The sequence below is a fragment of the Natrix helvetica genome (assembly GCF_964273705.1).
Source record: "Natrix helvetica genome assembly, chromosome: 1".
NCBI classification, from domain to species: domain Eukaryota; kingdom Metazoa; phylum Chordata; class Lepidosauria; order Squamata; family Natricidae; genus Natrix; species Natrix helvetica.
In genome coordinates this window covers 133,662,576-133,681,277 of record NC_138548.1, presented here as the reverse complement: position 1 = coordinate 133,681,277, position 18,702 = coordinate 133,662,576, and the positions used below count along the sequence as shown (strand labels likewise).

General features: G+C 36.5%; 1 protein-coding gene across 1 annotated transcript in view; it reads left to right on the top strand.

Moving 5' to 3' along the window:
• Positions 1 to 12,505, top strand: part of TFCP2L1 (transcription factor CP2 like 1) — a 43,708-nt gene extending 31,203 nt beyond the window's left edge. The window contains exons 8-15 of the mRNA XM_081934825.1: positions 1,489 to 1,580; positions 2,783 to 2,831; positions 2,928 to 3,021; positions 3,301 to 3,391; positions 3,778 to 3,878; positions 6,138 to 6,280; positions 8,393 to 8,444; positions 9,510 to 12,505. Of these exons, the coding sequence (XP_081790951.1) occupies positions 1,489 to 1,580; positions 2,783 to 2,831; positions 2,928 to 3,021; positions 3,301 to 3,391; positions 3,778 to 3,878; positions 6,138 to 6,280; positions 8,393 to 8,444; positions 9,510 to 9,547 (660 nt within the window). The 3' untranslated portion in view covers positions 9,548 to 12,505. The remainder of the gene's footprint in view (positions 1 to 1,488; positions 1,581 to 2,782; positions 2,832 to 2,927; positions 3,022 to 3,300; positions 3,392 to 3,777; positions 3,879 to 6,137; positions 6,281 to 8,392; positions 8,445 to 9,509) is intronic.
• The last annotated feature ends 6,197 nt before the right edge of the window (positions 12,506 to 18,702 follow it).

The window sequence follows — 18,702 nt, the reverse complement described above, 5'->3', positions numbered from 1 at the left end:
ACAATTCTCTTGATGAGTACCTCCACTAAAGGAGAGGGATTGCTAGTCGAAACAGAGCCTTAACAATGGGGCATCCAGATTATAGACTGATTTCTCTAGAGAGGTTTACTGATGTATACTGTATATTCTTTCAGCACACAGTGAAGGTCTTCTGATGATCTCGGTTTTTTAAACCTTTAAAAATAATTATTTGATCTTATTGTGTTATTCTTTGCTTACTTCTATCTTCAAGGTATTTCCCCCCCTTCAATTCTTCTAATTCATTTTAGATTTTGTGTTTTATTTGTGCAGTTCATTTCAATTTCATTATTGGGCAATCTAAGCAAACAAAAGTAAAAACAGATCAATAGGCAGATATTTTCTCTGTCTGCAGGGAAGTTTTGGTCTCATTCTTCTTTTGAGACTTAAAAGATTTTGACATTTTAGTCTTAAAGTTCACATTGCTGCAAGACCCAGATTAAACAAACATTGAGAAAGTAGGGTAAAGTTAAATGTTTAAAGAAGAGCTGAAACAAATTTGCTGTTTCATTCATAGAACCTTTTATATCTGTCTGTGTCATTTAGACAGCACGTTATGGGTCCTAATGCTTGAGGGCAGTGAGTCCTCTACCTGGAAAATGACCTACTTTTAAAGAACTACTAGATTGAGGTGGCCTGCTGTTGATGAGAATGACCTTTAGCACCTTAGAGCAGGAAGTCATATAGTCCGTGTTCCAAAAAAGTTAAATATTTACCAATGTTTGTATTTACTGTGGAGAGAAATCTTAAGTTAATGCACAGGTTGCCTGTTATATCACTGAAAATGAATGGCGAAATCCTTTCAGCTGTTGCAGTTGTGGCACCCCTTACAGCCACTAGCAAATCCACAGTGTGGATAATTGATAATATGGGAATTTCTTAAGCATATTTCAGCTGGAGGGAAGTGAGGTTGGAGGAGAAGCAGGAAACCTCCAGCTGCACAAACATCTACTCTTACAACATTAGATTCTGCTAAGAATTTAGTTATACAATAATATATAATAATTTAAGCATATGTTTAAAATTATTTCTGTGTAAAAAGTGAGTGGGTAGGCTTGTGTTAGCTTTCTTGTAAGCCCACTCTGCATATATTAAGTATAACATGGTTATATGTAGTAAAGAGGGCTTGAAATGTATTATATTCTATATTTATAGATTAGCAGCCCTTTTCCCTACTGAATATATAATTGAAGAAGGGCTTTTTATTTGTTCCACCATGTACAAATCTACAGTGTTAGGAAACTAATTATAGGTTATTTCCCTGCTTATGCTTAACATTTGAGTAGCTGCTTGAATTCTAGTGCATACACAATCACTGTTGGAAATCAGATAATTTCAGAGTTGGAGTGTGCATGTAAGTGATAATAAATATATATATTTGCTATTGATGATCCCACAAAAGCTAGTTTTAAAATAGAATGAGATTGCATTTTTGGATTTTCTTTCTCAGCACCTTGGTTTTGTTTGCAGTGTTCCCCATGGCCAGATGTGCCTTATCAAGTGAACAATGCTCCATCTCCAAATTACAACAGCTCTCCAAACAGTTTCAGCCTTGGAGAAGGGTACGTGATGAATATTTCTGTCTTTTCTGCTGACAGAGGCAACCCAGTTTTGAGATTTTATGGTTGTGTGTTCTAAACACTTCCGAATATAAAAGATTAGGAAGCTTAACCTGGCTTTCAGGCCCAGCTTAATGTTGATGGACTGAGATTGTAAGATCCATTCCTGTGCATCTGAACTCTTGCACAACTTTGCCTTATTTGAAAGCTATTTACATAATAGAATACTTGCAAGAGAGCTTTTAAATGACACCCCCCCACACACTGTTAGCTAGAGGAAAAGGTAATGTTTTAATTTATTTTAGATAATATAATATGCAACCTATTCCCTCCATTTTAGCTTTGTAACAAAAATATGTGTTGGACTAAGGGATGGTGGTTTGCTTAGTTCTGTAGCAAGCTTCAAGGCTAAATGAAGTTCTGGACATGATTTCTCTCAGTCTGATTATAAACCATCTCTGGATCGCAATATCTTGCCATCATAAAGTAATATGAGCCACTTCAAACATTGCTAGAATAGTAATCTACAATGATAATGATCTTACATTGATATATTTATTTTTAAAATATGACCACCTATGTTACGAGCCATAGCTCTCAACAATACTAAAACTCCAGAGATAGTAATAGAACCTGATATTCTCCAATATATTGCCAAAATATGGACCCTGGGCTTTAACCTCATCCTATCCCCATGCTTGTGGGAAAAACCAGCTGTTTAGAACTTTCTGGAAATCAGAAAGGTCTGCCAAATCCCACGGGAAAGGTGTTCCACAGAGTAGAGGCATTTAAATGAAAAAGGCATACTTCGTAGGACCTGCTATATGATAACCTTTGAGGGAAGAGACCTAGTTCATGCCAAAGCTTTTTCTACCACTTGAATGAGATTTAGCTCCAGGTAATGCCAATTTGATTTTAAAAATCAAGATGCAGTTTAGATGCTTGATATTTTATTTTAAAACTGCATTGTAGTCATTAACCAGCACAGAGGCTTGATAAGAACTCAAGCAGCTCTTGTTCAAACCAGGAACAGGTGACTGTGCATTGGCCCAAATTTAGAAAATAATAATAATAATAAATTCATTTTAGATATTTTACTGTATCACCTAAGCTGTATGGTGGTGGGAGTGGTGGGGAATGGCCAAGATGATTAAATGAGAGATTTAAAAATGCTTTCTTTTTTTCTCGACTGTATGTTTTTTTAGCAACAGTTCTCCAACTCATCAGGTGGAGCTCCTGCCTTCCAGCAATGATGTAAGTATCTGGGATCATGTTAATGTGGTGCTTTTCTTTTTTAGGACACTGATGAACAGTTCATTTCAAGACCTTCTTATTCTTTTTGCAATGTAGCATCTCCTTCCCTCTGCTTCTATTCAAGATGCTCAGCAGTGGCTTCATCGAAATAGGTTTTCTCAGTTCTGTAGACTATTTTCAAGTTTCTCAGGTATGTGTATTAAATGTACCCTTAAAAGGGGTACATCTCTACTTTTCATAGGTCATGTGTTGACATTTCTGCAGAATAGTTTAACTATGCATATTTGTATACATCGGCTTTCTGATGACTAGGTGCAAAACTCCTCCTTTTCTCTCCCCCCCACATTTTCTAATTAGCATGTGTGGTCAGCCAGCATCTGTCATAAAACATCTGTAAAAGGTGGGTCTGTATTCTTGGATATATGTTTTTGGAAAGAAAAAGAAAATCACCTGTGCTTGAAATGTATAGGTGCCGACTTACTGAAGATGTCCAAAGAAGACTTTGTTCAGATTTGTGGCCCAGCTGATGGCATTCGACTATTTAATGCCATTAAAGGAAGGTTTGTTATAGTTCTTGTTCTTATACCAGTCATTGAGGATTGAAATATGTACATATTGTGGAAGATAGAGGCTCAAATTTAATACTGTAAGTTTGCATCATCAGTTATCATTACTGCTGCTTGTAAAAATCACAGATGTCCTCCACTATTCTGCTTGCACCTTACTGTTCAAGTACAGAATACAGAAACAGATTTATTGATACAGAGTACAGAATAACAGTGTTGGAGGGGACCTTGGAGATCTTCTAGTCCAGCCCCTTGCTTAAGCAGAAGTCATACTGATAGTATCCTTGGGGCAGTCATGTTAAAGCTATTGATTAAGATTAGAGAACTGTACTTTTGCCTACAATGCCAAAACTGAACAGACAACTTTGTTTTGCCTTTAGGAATGTAAGGCCTAAGATGACCATTTATGTCTGTCAAGAACCTGAGCAAAATCGGACTCATCATCATCAAAAACGAGAGAATGGAGATGGTACTCTTTGTAGTAAGTGTCATTTGGGCAGAATCTGAGCTATTTGAGAGTTTCTATGATTCATTTCACAGAATTTAAGAAATTATAAAAATGGTTTTATTAGACATATAAATCTAGCGTTTGAATTATATTCAGAAAAAGCCTGTTGGATGCATTCTGGAAGATTCAGGGCATGTCTGGAGTTTCTCCAGAATGGACCATATATACCTTGAAATCTTGTATAGTGATTCCATAGCACAGACAGTCTTTTTATAAAAATTATAACCTACAAAGTGGAATGATGGGAATCGTAATTTTTAAGTGACAGCTTTAGGTTCAAACATAGTGAATAGTTTTATCAGAATTTTCCAATTAAGGTGTTTAACATAGAAGGATGTTAAAACAATATAATACAATATTTTTTTATTCACTATTCAATGTTTCTGTCCTTGCCACTATCTGCTTCACATTTATTATCTTCCTTCTGTCCTATTGCATTTTCCATGACCAAATTTTGTAAACAAAAAAAATGAAAGAAATTTTTTTCATCATTGATCCATTGTTCCTATAGTATCTAAATTTGTCAGAATGTTATCTATATCATGGCCATGATATATGCCAAGACCAAATATTGGCGCCCAGTCTCAAAGAAAACCAAATTATCCCCATTGAACCCTCAAATTTGAAGACTCGTCATCTACAAAAATAGTTATAATTATGTTTTTTAAACTTTGGGAGACTTGATATGCATGCAAAAGAAACAAATATGCCTTGAAATTCTGCTAAGAAACTAAGAAAGCTCAAAAAATTCTAAGCATATCTAACTGTGGTCCCTAATGATGTGAAATTTGTCAGGCTTCATTTCTTCACCAGAAGAACTCTGTCTATAATGTTAATGTCAGGGTTCCAAAAAACACCCCCAACAAAATAAAACTCCAAGGCTTGTATTTCCTCAAAGTTCTAATTTATTAGAGATGTCATGTTGTCACATCTAGGAAAACCCGAATCTGAAAACTTCCAGGTTTTCCCACCCAATTGAAAGTTCAAGTTCCTGTCTCAACACCAACAAGTTAATCTCATGATCCAATCTTTCACTGCCACAAAGACAGATTCCACCCATCCAGTTCAGGTCAAACAAAGTTGACCTTGACTTTCTAACAAGAATGTTATTATGGCTACATATCACCCAACACCATATAACCCCACCCCTCCTATTTTCCCACAGTAGAAAGTGTGGTAGGCCTGAAGTCCAAAAGAAAAAATGGCTTGCAGTTAATTCATTTCTGAAATGAATCAAATGGCCTCCAAAGCAATATGGCAAATCATCAAAATGAGATCTGCATTAAGTACTGTGGTTGAGGCATATTCATGATTTTACCCCTATTCAATAAGTCTCCATAATGTCCTCTCCTTCTCCTGATAACAGAAGGATTCTTCTCATGTCCCAGTCTCCTTGCAAAATAGATGACTTGGTTTTAAGGTTTAAACCAGGGCTGTCAAATTCCCGGCCCATGGGCTGGATGCCTCACGTGCTGGCCACAGCCACGCATGATTTAGCGAAGGGGGAAAAAGTCCTGATACATGATGCTGCCATGATGATGTGGGATTGACACAGTCCAAAGGGCAAGCAGTTACAGCATCTAATGGTTTAGGTGCAAGATTGATATAGGAGTCAATAATTGAACCATATCTACTGGATCTCTTTCCAAGGGCTAGACATGGATTTGCAACCCTGAAGTTACCTTTTGAATCAGACAATGGTTTTGGGAAACTTACTTTTAAAAGATGATTTTGGCTTTCACTAGAAGACATTCAACGTCAAAAGATTTCTTGCCTGCCTCCTGCAAAACCTTTGATAAGATGTGTGTCAACCAGCATGATGTCTGATTTTCAACACTCTTCGTCAAGTTTTGGATGAATGAAATATAGGAGAGGGTACTTTGAATCATATGAAATGCAAATAGCATGTCCCTCAAGACACAATTCAATATTTATAGGCTGATCTTGTGCAAGTAATGTGTTGACTTGTGGAAGTTTACTTGTGGAAGTTTACTGCATTAGCTAGGATTATTTTTTTATTTATTTTTATCCCATCTTTATTATTTTTATAAATCACTCAAGATGGGGAAGATACCTAATACTTATCTTAGTTTCCTTAGAACCACAACAACCTTGTGAGGTGGGTTGGGCTGAAAGAGAGTGACAAAAGAGGGCCCCACATAATCACATGTCACCTGCAACTTGCCAGTATGTTCACTCCTGAAAGTTATTCTTTCTCCAATACTGTTGCAGTATACCATGCTATCTTCTTAGAAGAGTTAACTACACTGGAGTTGATGGAGAAGATTGCAAACTTGTACAGTATTTCCCCACAGCAGATAAACCGGATCTATCGACAGGGACCTACAGGGATCCATGTATTAGTGAGCAATGAGGTAAGAGTTTTAACTAGAATATTTTGCACCTGATGTCCAAGGCATAACATTAACTTATTTGTTCATTCTGAATTATATTCCTTTCAAACGACTTAGCTTCAAAACCTTAAAATGTCTTAATCACTCTTTACTGCTTTTTAAAAAATAAGTTCATCAATTTAAGATGCCTTGATCCTTGAAATAATTAAAACCAGAAATTTCTGGTAGAATGTATGTGGCGCTAAAGTGAGTAGAATCAACAGATGAAAGTTCATTTAGGGTTTTTTTTTATAATTCCAATTCGCTTTATGTAATATTTTACTTTTTATTTCCCAATCTGGTTTTTTTTTAAATCATATTACCAATTTTCAACCCTGATTACAGACTTGGGGAAGAGTACACTACTCAGATAATAGATCTGAGCAGGCTATAAACCTTGCAAATAAATAGGCAGACAAAACAATATTCTGAAACATTGCCTACAAACGGCTGGTATTGAAAGATAATTAAGGCATGGATCAAGAAACATGGCAACAGTTGGGATGATTTGTAGCTATCTAGTAACAAATTTTGACTTTCAATTGTTTAAGAGTATAGCAGCCCATCATCTCCAGTTAACTGATGAAAGTTTGAGATAAACAGGAGTGGATTACATAAATTGGTTTAAATATAGTTAATTTTGAGTAAAAGTAAGGGTAGTCAGACAATCTCAATTTACATTTTAAAAAGTGATTTCAACTACAAAATCTATGGCTTTGTTTCATTTTCATTAATCTTCTGATAGGCAGAGGGTAAGGAAAAAGACACAGATGTTCCTAGATAGCATTATATGAAGACTGAAATATATAAAAATGCGAGATATTTTAGTAAAAGTAACTGATATCAGCCCTAATAACTATAAAGTGTCTTGCTTCGGGGCAAATACGAAGGGAATTTACCTTCTTTCTTGTAACTACTTCTAAATATATCTCACTTAATTATACCCTGTATTTACCTGCCAAATATTACAGCTTTTTCTGAGTAGCCTGTTGCATGCTTCAGAATCACTTAAGTTTCATTGTATTTGACCTCTGGACAGAGTTATAGCTAAGCATAAAATTCCCATGCGGTTATGGATCAAGCCTGTAATGTTTGCTCTGAAAAGTTGCTCTACTGTTTCACCCTGATGATTCAGAAACTTGTAACATTTGAATAGTCATGAAATGCTTTAAGGCAGCATTTGGAAAGTGGAATGGCCTTGATTAACTTTGGTGCAAAAAGACTTTCATTAAATATTTAGGTTACTGATTAACAACTGCTATTGCCTTATTTTTTGTCTTCTAATGGTAGGGCAGCAGCAGGGATGTAAAGGATAGGCAGAACCTGGTTGTATCTCATGCTTGGTTTATACATGCATGCTAGTAGCCGCGACTTTAATTTTGGTGAATATTTCTACATTTGGAAAGTGAGTGGGAGAGAAGAAACCTAAAATGCTTGTAAGAACTATAAGAGGGAGATGGATCCTAGAGTCACCCATGAGCATCATAGCACCTTGCAATCTGAACAAATGGCTAGAGAGGTTAAGGGCTAAATGTACTGATGTCTGTAAACATTTACAATTAACATGTGCACTTATATATATGTATGTATGTATGCATGTATGTATGTATAGTGATGGTGGTGGTGGTGGTGGTGGTAGTAGTAGTAGTAGTAGTAGTAGTAGTAGTAGTAGTAGTAGTAGTAATGTTATGTGATTTTTAAAGCCCAAAAATTCATACAATGGAAATGGCAACTTGTTTAATTCCTACATGGGTGTTTTCTTGTATGATAAAATAAATGGGGGGGGGGGGGGGGAACCAAACTCTTTTTTCCCTCAAATTCCAATGGGAATCCTCCTTCCTTAATGGTTGGGTTTGCTAGTACTAAAAGACAGTATCTACATGATTTTCTTTTAAAAATAACAGCACCTTATTTAGAGCCACTGACCTCTGGAAAAACATTGGGTAGTGTAAAAAATATACTCCTTTTTGCCGTCCAGAGATCATTGGGAGTTTGTAGCTCATGCTTGATCAGTGTTTTCTCATTGAATAAAGATTAATAGAAAAATGTATCATGAAAGAAATAAAAACATCTTCCATTTTTCTCTTCATCCAGATGGTACAAAACTTTCAAGATGAATCTTGTTTCCTCATCTCTACATTGAAAGGTATATCTGCACACATTTCCTGCTATAATGTAGTAGTTTTTCCAGGTCTCACACTGAGAAGTGCAAGAAACAAGAAACAACCTATAAGCATTGTTCAAAAGTTCTTTGGTTAACATTCATTTATAACTATGAAGATATAGCCAGATGGCACCCATGGAGCCCTCTTCTAAAAGCAATAATTATGTTATTCCAGTTACTTTTCCAAGTAGGTCAAGGGGTCCTCCTGATTATTGTTAGAACACTTTGAATGGGAATTTGTCAAAATGCAGCCCCAGGAGCCAAATCAGTAAAAAGGCTGCTTATCATTGGGTAGGTGTTCTGAGAGGGAAACTGCAGAAGTCTGCTTTGGAATTAGACTGATCTTTCATTTTTTTTAAATTTTTTACGGCTGATACTCAGAGTGAGAGAAAGGATAAGTCATCTTCTACCTACCCTATTTTTCAGAGTATAAGACACACCCTTTTCCCTCAAAAAAGAGGGTGAAAATCTGGGTGTGTCTTACACTCTGAATACAGCATTTTTGGCCTACCGAAACCCCGTCCCCTTTGCAAAATGGACGTGCAGAAGGTTTGGGAGGCTTTCAAAGTGCTCCTGAGGCCTGGGGAGGGCAAAAAAGAGCCGTTTTGCCCCCCTCCAGTTCCCAGGAGCACTCTACAATACTCCCAAAGCTCTACATGCCTTTTTTTTTGCAAAAAACAAGGTGCGCAGAGGGTTTCGGAGGGCTGCAGAGTGCAAAAACTTTTTTTAAAAATTTACCTCTTCAAAATCATGGTGCGTCTTATACTCCAGTGCGTCTTATAGTCCGAAAGATACAGTACTTGTATATAGCTTGTCTCCCACTGAAAAAGTTTATATTTTCTTGCAAAAAATATCCCATTCTTTACCACTAATATGCCTTCCCAAATACATTCAAAATTATTTTGCAGAATGGCATTTTTACAGTATCCTATTGTACAACCAGAATCCGAGCAAAGTATAGACCATAGAATTGTAGATATTTATAGGATTAAAAACATAAATATTTCAATGAATTCCTTATGGGTTTTTTTCACCCTTATCTTACAGCTGAAAGTAATGATGGTTACCATATTATTCTGAAATGACCCACTTCTCTGTATATTTGGTCTTGGATCAGCTGCACAGCACGACGTCCCATTCTCCTTCCTGCAACTCAGCCTGTAAAGATAGAAAATCCATTGGATAAAACACTCTTATTAACCAAACGCCCTAACAAGAAGATTTGGGAGACCTGAGGACCATATAATGCCTTTGCTTTGTTCCTGATCTAGTGATATTTTGATTCAAGTGCCTTGTTCAGAAAGTATTGAAATGAGCAGATGAAATAAGCTGGTACAATAAGCCACCAGGTTTTGGAATTCATCTTGGATGTGAATTTGAAATTAATTGGGCTTATTCTATTGTCTCCTCTCTTTCCAGACAGTTAGAGGAAGTTAATTGCAGGTTTTTATAACTGATTTGTACTAAAGCAGTATTTTTTTAATACTGCTTTGGCAACTTGAAGATATGTGGGCTTCAGCTGTCAAAATTCCCCATACCATCAAATTGCCAAAGTTCACAAACACTACTTCAGAGCAAAGAAATTATGTTCTAAGCTCATTGTGAGAAAAAGTTTCCGCACTCTGTTCATATTAACAAAGGTTTCCTTTTTTCCTGATCTTTTATACCCCCAGTTTCCATTTTTAAACTTTTAATTCATTTCTTTTGTAAGGGCTTCAGACTTCCAACTAAAACCAGGACAAATAGGGTCAGATCTTACTTGCAACTGAATGATGTCCCTCGTTGTAGCTAGCTTATGTCATATCATACAACGTGATCGTCATAAACTTCGGGTTTATTGCATAGATGAAAAGGGGCTGACTCTTGAGTGGAAAAATGGGAGATTGCAAATTTGGCTTTCCCACCATTATAGCTAAGAGAACTACAAAACCCTCATGGAACTGGGTGAAATTTGACTTTGAAAGACAATAAAAATGGTTACATGTGTACATAGCCTGTTGTTAAAAAAACCCCTCAAGCCTGCACATTAAGCTTTACTTTTAAGCCAGTGATATGTTCAAGAATAATGTAGGTTTTGTTGCAAATGAAGTAAAATGGCTCAATTCACTGCATAGGTAGAAAGCTATAATCAGGAATATCTGACTTTTGTGCCTTGGACTTATAGCATGTGTGAAAAAACTCTTATTTCTGTGGTTATTCCATAGCTCTGGTGGTGATTCCATGCCTTCATCTCAAAACTTTAAAGGGACTGTTGTTGGATTTGCCAACAACTGTTTTTTTCATGCTTTCTAATGTGGAAGTGTAACCTACAGGAATGTACATGCTTTATATGTCAAAGTTCCTTCCACAAGTAGTGTGGACTTTCACATCTCTAACTTTTAGAGTGAGGAGAAACAGATTTTACCGTACATTGCTCCCACTTCTCTGACATGTTGCATAAAGATGCATAGAAATCACATTAAACTGGATAGACACATGTCTAATATTATATGCTTTATATGCATTTAAGACAGACCTTTGCACCCTGATCAATTGAATGGGGGAGGCGTGCAGATGTACCTTTTGTACAAAATTGCCTGTTGGATTAGAAACATACATAAAGAAAGCTAATGTCTCCCACATGATTGTATGATAGGCCGTGGATTTGCACACAAAGGTAGACAACACTGGTTGAGGTGGTAGATTATATCCAGCTGCATCATGCAACATTTGATTGATATCTGTTGAGTGAGTGCTCATGGCCAGAATCTTCATATGTGTAGAGTTAACTTCTTAGACCAGAATCTTGATTTATATGTATTTTTGCCTTCATCAAGCTCTTGAAATAAAGCAAAATATTGGACTATTATGCTCCCCAAACAGTTCTGATGGAAACATATCACCGCACAATACAGCTTTGGTTCAAAATTGCCTTTAGTGCATTCCTGTGTGTTGCATTTCACAGAAGTATAAATTCTGTGCTCTTGATAATTGTCTTTTTTAACTTCCTGAAATGAAAAGCCTTCATAGCAGGTTATAGCTATTCTCCCTCCCTCCCCCCCCCCCAAAAAAAAAGAATGGAGAAAGCTTGTTATTTCAGATTAAAAAGTATAAACCATTTGAGTCAGTAGCAACATGTTTTTCTGCCTTAAGTCTGCATGTTAATTCTTGTAATCAAATAAGGAAGCTGATTGAGGTTTATAAAATAGTGCTGATCCTTGACTGCTACAAAATACCTCTAGACTAGAGGGCCCAGTCTTTCTGAGCTGAGGACATATTTGGAAGACTGAGAGTCCTTCACCAAATGAACATGCTCCCATTCACAAGTAAATGCCTCTTGTGATCAGTATGCCCAGTCCTGTGTGGTCTGGATGCACTTTACTGTGGAAATAAAAAACAGTTGGAAATGGTTAAGCAGCATGCCAACTTTCCATTTAAAATTTAAATCTGTAAACAAATTATGGGATGGCAGGGACCAAGGGATGGGATTTTGAGAAATTACTGCCAGAAAATTGTATTATCTTGCTGTATCTACAGCTAGGAGACCTTACTTGTCTGTTTTCTTTTGTACTGACCCTGACATCTGAGAGAAAATTTTTGGGCAATGAAAATGTTTGGTGATGAAAAGGATATTAGATGTCACGATACCTTTTAATAGTGCTAGTGTCTCAGGAAAAAACAGCTTTAAATCAATGCCTGACTTTTTAAAATGTATGCTGAATGTTTGCGCTTATGCCTTTTGTTTTATCCCTATATTTGGTCTTATTGTGAAGCCTGGTTGATCTTAATCTTGCTAAATGTTTGATATCTTCAGATGATTGGATTAGGGTATTTGTGTCTTTCAGAAGGGGTATGGGAGTTTTCTTGTTTTTACTGTGTAACACAAGGACAATTTTAATTGCGATTTAAATGAAGGGAGAATGGAGGCCCAGAATAAGACTTCTGAGTGAAAGTGTCAGAATGTTTGTTTATCGATTTTTTAAAAATACATATTTTGCACTGGCTATTCTGCTGTTGTACAGATTTTTTTTTTTTGCTGTCATTCAACTTTATGCTCTGGTAAAACTATAAATAAATTTGTTTGTAAAAAACAATTCTGGTTTTGAAGTTTATGTGTTTTCTATTTCTGGTGTTTTTTATTTTAATTCCTTCTGCTTAATTTAATTTCATTCAGTGTCTTGAGATTGACTTTTTGCCACTTAAATATTACTTTCACAGTCAAGACTCTAGAGAACAGATTTACAAGTAGATTTCTACTGACAATTCTGCTGAGGTGGCTTAATTTGTTGTCTTTCCAGATTCTGCTACTGTGGAACAATGGAATTAAAGTGTAAAAACAGCAAAGCAAACTGAAATTATTTTATATGATCATGAATTGAAAAACAGAGCAACTAAATGGCACTTACGATTTTTACTAAAATTGATAATATAATTTATTGTAAACAGAAGACTTTGATATCCAGCGTATGTGCAGTCATATTGTACTTGATCTAGTCTTAAAGGGAGAGTAACTAAACTGACAAAATTAGACTGTGGATCTGAAATTATTCAGATTCCATGCAGTTTTCTTGACAAGAGTTTTCAGAAGTGGATTGCCATTGCCTCCTTCCTAGGGCTGAGAGAAAGTAACTAGCCAAGGTCACTCAGCTGACTCTGTTCCTAAGGCAGGACTAACATTCACGGTCTCCTGGTTTCTAGCCTGATATCTTAAGTATTACACAACAAACTGGCTGTCAATGATTATATGCCTACCTTAATATTTTTCCAAGAAGCAAGGGCAATGCTCTAAGATTTATGAGAGATTAGGGACATGTTCCTTCCCTGCATCTCTTGAAATTGTGATCCAGCAACTACCAGTGAATTGAGATGCTTTGAGTCTCCCCGTTGAATTGTTTTGTCATTTACAAATTGTGAATTGCCCTATTTCTGAAATTCTTCTTCTATAATTAGGAATCTATTTTCAGTGGTAGCCCTGGTCATGATTCTCATAAAGCTACCATGTTTCCCTGAAAATATGACCTACCCCAAAAGTAGGTGCTAGCTTGATTTTTACATGTGCGCCCAATATAAGCCCTACCCCTCCAAATAAGCCCTAATTAAGACCCCACCCACTCCAGGGTGCATAGGTAAAAATTAAGCTATGGAGGGGATGGGGATGTATGGAGCTGCCCTACTACTTACCTTCAGACAATTGTAGCCAGGCTTCACACACCCTGACACTTGCCTTGCTGGCCCATTTCTTCGGCCTGCAAGGCTTTCCTAAAGGCCTCTGCAGCTGATAACAGAATTCCACATTGATCTGGAGCTTTGTTATTGATTACAGAGGCCTTCAGAAAAGCCTTGCAGACCTTGCTGGCAGCAGCAGACGTTCCCGAAGGCCTCTGACAGCGAAAAAGAGGCCAGGGGTGATGCGTGCAAGTGAGGTGAGTCAGTGGATGATATTCCTCTCCAAAAATAAGACCTGGTGCCTTTTTTGGTGCTCTGTCTATCTATCTATCTATCTATCTATCTATCTATCTATCTATCTATCTATCTATCTATCATCTATCTATCTATCTATCTATCTATCTATCTATCTATCTATCTATCTATCTCTACATCTCTATATCTATCTCACTGTCTTTTTGGGAAAACACGGGTAGTTGCATGAAGAAAAGTATATGTATAATGTACTTTCTTACTCTAATAAAAAAAGACTATCCCATAATTGTTAATAGGCTCACTGTTTATTGAGTGCTGGGTAGAAATCGTTGTAATAGATTCTGAAACCAGTGTTTTGCTGAAAAATTAATACTTTTTTCCCTTCTAGTTTTAGTAAGACGTAGTAGGTAAATTTGATGTCCATGTTTGTAGATTGCAGAACTACCAGAAGCCAGAAACCAACTGAATTACCACTAGCTGTTGCAATTACTACTAATAGTAGTACTTCTCTTCCTCCATATATATATATATATATCCTCTCCAAATCATTAATTATAATGATTTGGTCAACATTTTCTGTTAATTAGCTTTTAAGATTTGCAGGAAGTAAAATGTCTTAAAGGAAAACCGATTTTCTGCTTCTTCATAAAACGACAAAGATTTTAACATAGAATGAACAATGCAACCATGTTTTAAAAAAGCAAAAATAATTGCTGGCAAGCTATAAAGGGGCTAATCAAAGGATACAAAAAAGCAACTTTTTAAATTGAGAATTTCAATGTATTTTATCAAGAAGGCTTATATTATATTGGCTTGCAGACCACTTAATGTTTGCAGTCATTGTTTTGTATCAGTGGCTGAGCTCATTACATTTAAGATTAGCCATTTCCCTCTCCTACTGTCTAGGCAAGTCCAGCATTCTCCATTTTGACAAGACATTTTACAATACATTTGCTCTTGCCATATGCACACTGTTACCCAAGTTACCTACTCCTGGTTTACCTAGGAATTCCTATTAAATTCAGTGGGCTTATTTGGGAGAAGAGAGGGAAATCACAGCTGGGTTTTTCTATAGACATGTGTAACTGACTGCTTCACAGTTCAATATGGAGAGAGAATTACCAGCTGAACCACAATGTAAAGTGTTTAATCACAACTCTGCTTCCCATACCTTGTCCTCTTCCTGCCCTCTGCAGCATAACAACCTACATGCTTTTATACTGTTTCCCAAAACATTATGTTATGTTTATAAAAATGTTTTTGAAAATATTGAGGTGTATCAGAAATTTGGGAAGATTCTTTAATGGAGGAAAAACTTGATAACAAAGATAGCTTATCTACTACTATTGCTTATATACTGCTTCACAGTGTTTTACAGCCCTCTAAGCAGTTTACAGAGTCAGCATATTTGCCCCCAACAAATCTGGGTCCTCATTTTACGCACCTCAGAAGGATGAAAGGCTGAGTCAACCTTGAGCCGGTCAGGATCGAACTGCTGGCAGCAGTCAATCAGCAGAAGTAGCTTGCCATACTACATTCTAACCACTGCGCCACCATGGCTCATGCACTAAAACAGCTGTAAATGATATTAGACTCCACTTCTAAATTGCTATTAGACATGTTCCCACATGTAAAACTTTTTAAAAATTGTGTTCAATTCTTGGAGGCTGCCTATAAAAGTCCGTATGGTTTTCTTGGCAAAGTATTTCAGAAGTGGTTTGTTATTGCCTCTTTCCTAGGAGTGAGAGAAAGTCATAGTCTCACAGTTTCTAGTCTGATGCCTTAAAATCACCAAATGGGCTTTCTCACACAAACTACTCTCTTACAAAAAGGTGTTAATTGATACCTTCCTCTTTCCCCTCTTCCTTCAAGCGGAAAGGAAGGAAGGAAAGAAAGGAAGGCTAAGAAAAAGTAAAGAAGGATAACCTTCCTTAGGCATTACAAAATAGGTTAAAATTCAATAGGCAAGCAACTTTTGTCTTCCCTGACTACCTCACACGGTCCCTCAAGATAGAGATGGTCAATACACTTTATAAATAAATAAATAAATAGATGATAGATAGATAGATAGATAGATAGATAGATAATAAATAAATAAATAAATATCAACCACAAGCTTCACCTTCTACCTGTTTTCTAACCTGCTCCCTGCCACTTTCCTCTTCACAGCTAAGGGAGGAGGTGAGGAATTGTCTTCTCATCAGTATTACCCAACCAACCATCAGTTCAATGCACAATACCAAGGGCAAAAGTTCATACAATCTCCGTTTAAGAAAGACAACTAGCTAAAAATAAGTTTTGATGCAAAACAAGAAAATCCTTACATATAAGGTATAGATGGCAGAACCTCTTAACTTATGCTTTAGAAAGAAATAAATAAGACTGATGAAATATCCTGAAGTGGACTGTCTGGTGGATTTTGTATGCAAAATTGTATGTTACGACAGTGCACACTTTTTCTGGCTCTCTTCAGTTTCACGAGTCAAATTCAGGTCAGGCTGAAGAAATTCCAGATAAATATTAAGCAACGGCTACAGTCTGAGAAGGCAGGAGGCTTGAATACAAATATATACTAGCACGATGATAATGTCCTACTTAGGGGTGGTTGGATTTTATTCTTCTGATGTACACATTGTACCCACATTCAGTTTTCATGTAAATTGCTGGGACATAGTATTAAAAATCTCAAATTCAATCTCATGGATTGGTGGATTATGTTTATAGAATAGAAAACTAAAAAGAAGAACAAAAAGAAGACTCAATCTATCATGTTCATAATTTATTAAATCCTGTGCTTTCAAAACAACCTGACAAACATAAATCTAATTGCAAAACTTTTCTTGACAAAATTGCAGTTGATAGATTTCAGTGCAATGAACGGTGTGACTTGGGCTGTGATGGTTCATCCTGAGTTAAGATGAAGTTCAATAAAGACAAGAAGAAGACACCATTGGAAGGTCTTTAAAGAACTGGGCTGCTGTAAAATGAACTGAACAAGATCTTGAATTATAAATATTTTTGAAGTAAACTATCTTCAAGATGTTGCTCCCTAGGAAACATGCTTAGAAATTATACCAAAAATATTTGCTTTTGTTTGATGAATTCTCTGTGGATTTTGAATGTAATGAACAATAAATGCATTGGACTGGAAAAAGAAAGGCCATTTAAAGTTACTAATAGAAATAATGTTCCTGTCCTTATTTGCAAGAAACCATTGACCAAGTAGCACAAATCTTTTAGCAAAATAAAACATCTGTGCTGAAAGTATATATGTTTGCAACCACTTGATCTTGTAGAAAAAATGTCATTGGTGAATTGTCGGTCTCCGTATAATGTAACTTTTGTAGCTTAATAAGAAAGTGATACTGCAACAATAATGGGGAAAAATGCCATCCCCGATGCTGCCTGACCTACTATATTTTAAAAGAAAGTGATTACTGTATTTTTTGGAGTATAAGACGCACCAATGTTTTGAAGAGGCAAATTTTAAAAAAAGTTTTTGCACTCTGCAAACCTCCCCAAAATGGCCTGTTTTTTGTGAAAATGGGCCCGTTTTTTTTTTTTTTTTGAAAAAAAGGGCATGAACAGCCTTTAGGAGGCTTGTAGAGTGCTCCTGGAGGTTGGGGGGGGGGCAAAAACGAGCAAAAACCCTGTTTTTCACTCATTTCTGCCCTCCCCAGCCCCCAGAGCACTCTGAAAGCCTCCTAAAAGCAATGCATGGCCATTTTGGTGGAGGGGGCGGGGGTTTGGAAGGCAAAAAAACAAATGCTGTATTCAGTGTATAAAATGCCCCCAGATTTTCAGCCTCTTTTTTGAGGGAAAAAGGTTCGTCTTATACTCCAAAAAATACAGATAAACTGAGAAAAAGTCTGTTATTTACTATGGTACTTCTAAAAGTTGGTGAATTCAGTTTTCTAAATCCAAATTTTCCATCTTTGCAATTGGCAATCTTGGCAAATTTCAGTTCTAGTATTCCACTCAGTATGGCCATAACTAAGAATTATGGGAATTCCAGTACACACATTTGGAAGTTTTCAAAGTTGAAAAATGCTAATCTGACTGTTGAGATGGCATTTTTCAAGATTTGCAAGATTTACCTTGATTACAGAATGCCTGGATTTTCTGCCATCTGTAGTCAATAGGTCAAAAATAGACTAATCTGCACATCTTCGTTGTTTCTGGACTACATTCTCAGCCTGCATCACCACAGACCATACTTCCAGGATGTTGGGAATGGTAATGTATTTTCCCCCAAATAGGACAGGGTCTTATTTGTTTTGACCCCCCGAAATAAGCACTTGGCCTTATTTTCAGGGAGGTCTTATTATTTTTGAGGTGCAGGAGGTTGCAAAGGTGGTCACTTCATGGTTACAATATTTTGGGGGTGGGCTTATTCTCAGGGGAGGGCTTATTTTAGTGCATGTGCTCAAAAGCCCAATTGGGCTTATTATCCAGGGAGGTCTTATTTTCAGGGAAACAGGATAGTCCCCAACTTACAACAGTTCATTTAGTGACCGTTCAAAGTTACAATGGCACTGAAAAAAGTCACATGGTCACATGATCAAAATTCAGGTGCTTAGGTGAAACTTACAATAAAGAGAATATATATTTAATTATTCATATATTAACAGCATCTAGAATTGTAATTGCACAACATTGGAAAAGCAAAGAGATTCCTACTGACGAGAAAGTCATTAGGACAATACTTGAATGTGCAGCAATGAATAGATTAACAGTAGCAATTAAGGAGAAAGAACAAATTGGCCGTTATATGATATGGGAAGTGTTTTACCAATACTTAAGAGAATAAAAAAGGAAATTGGAAATAAAAGGAAAGGGG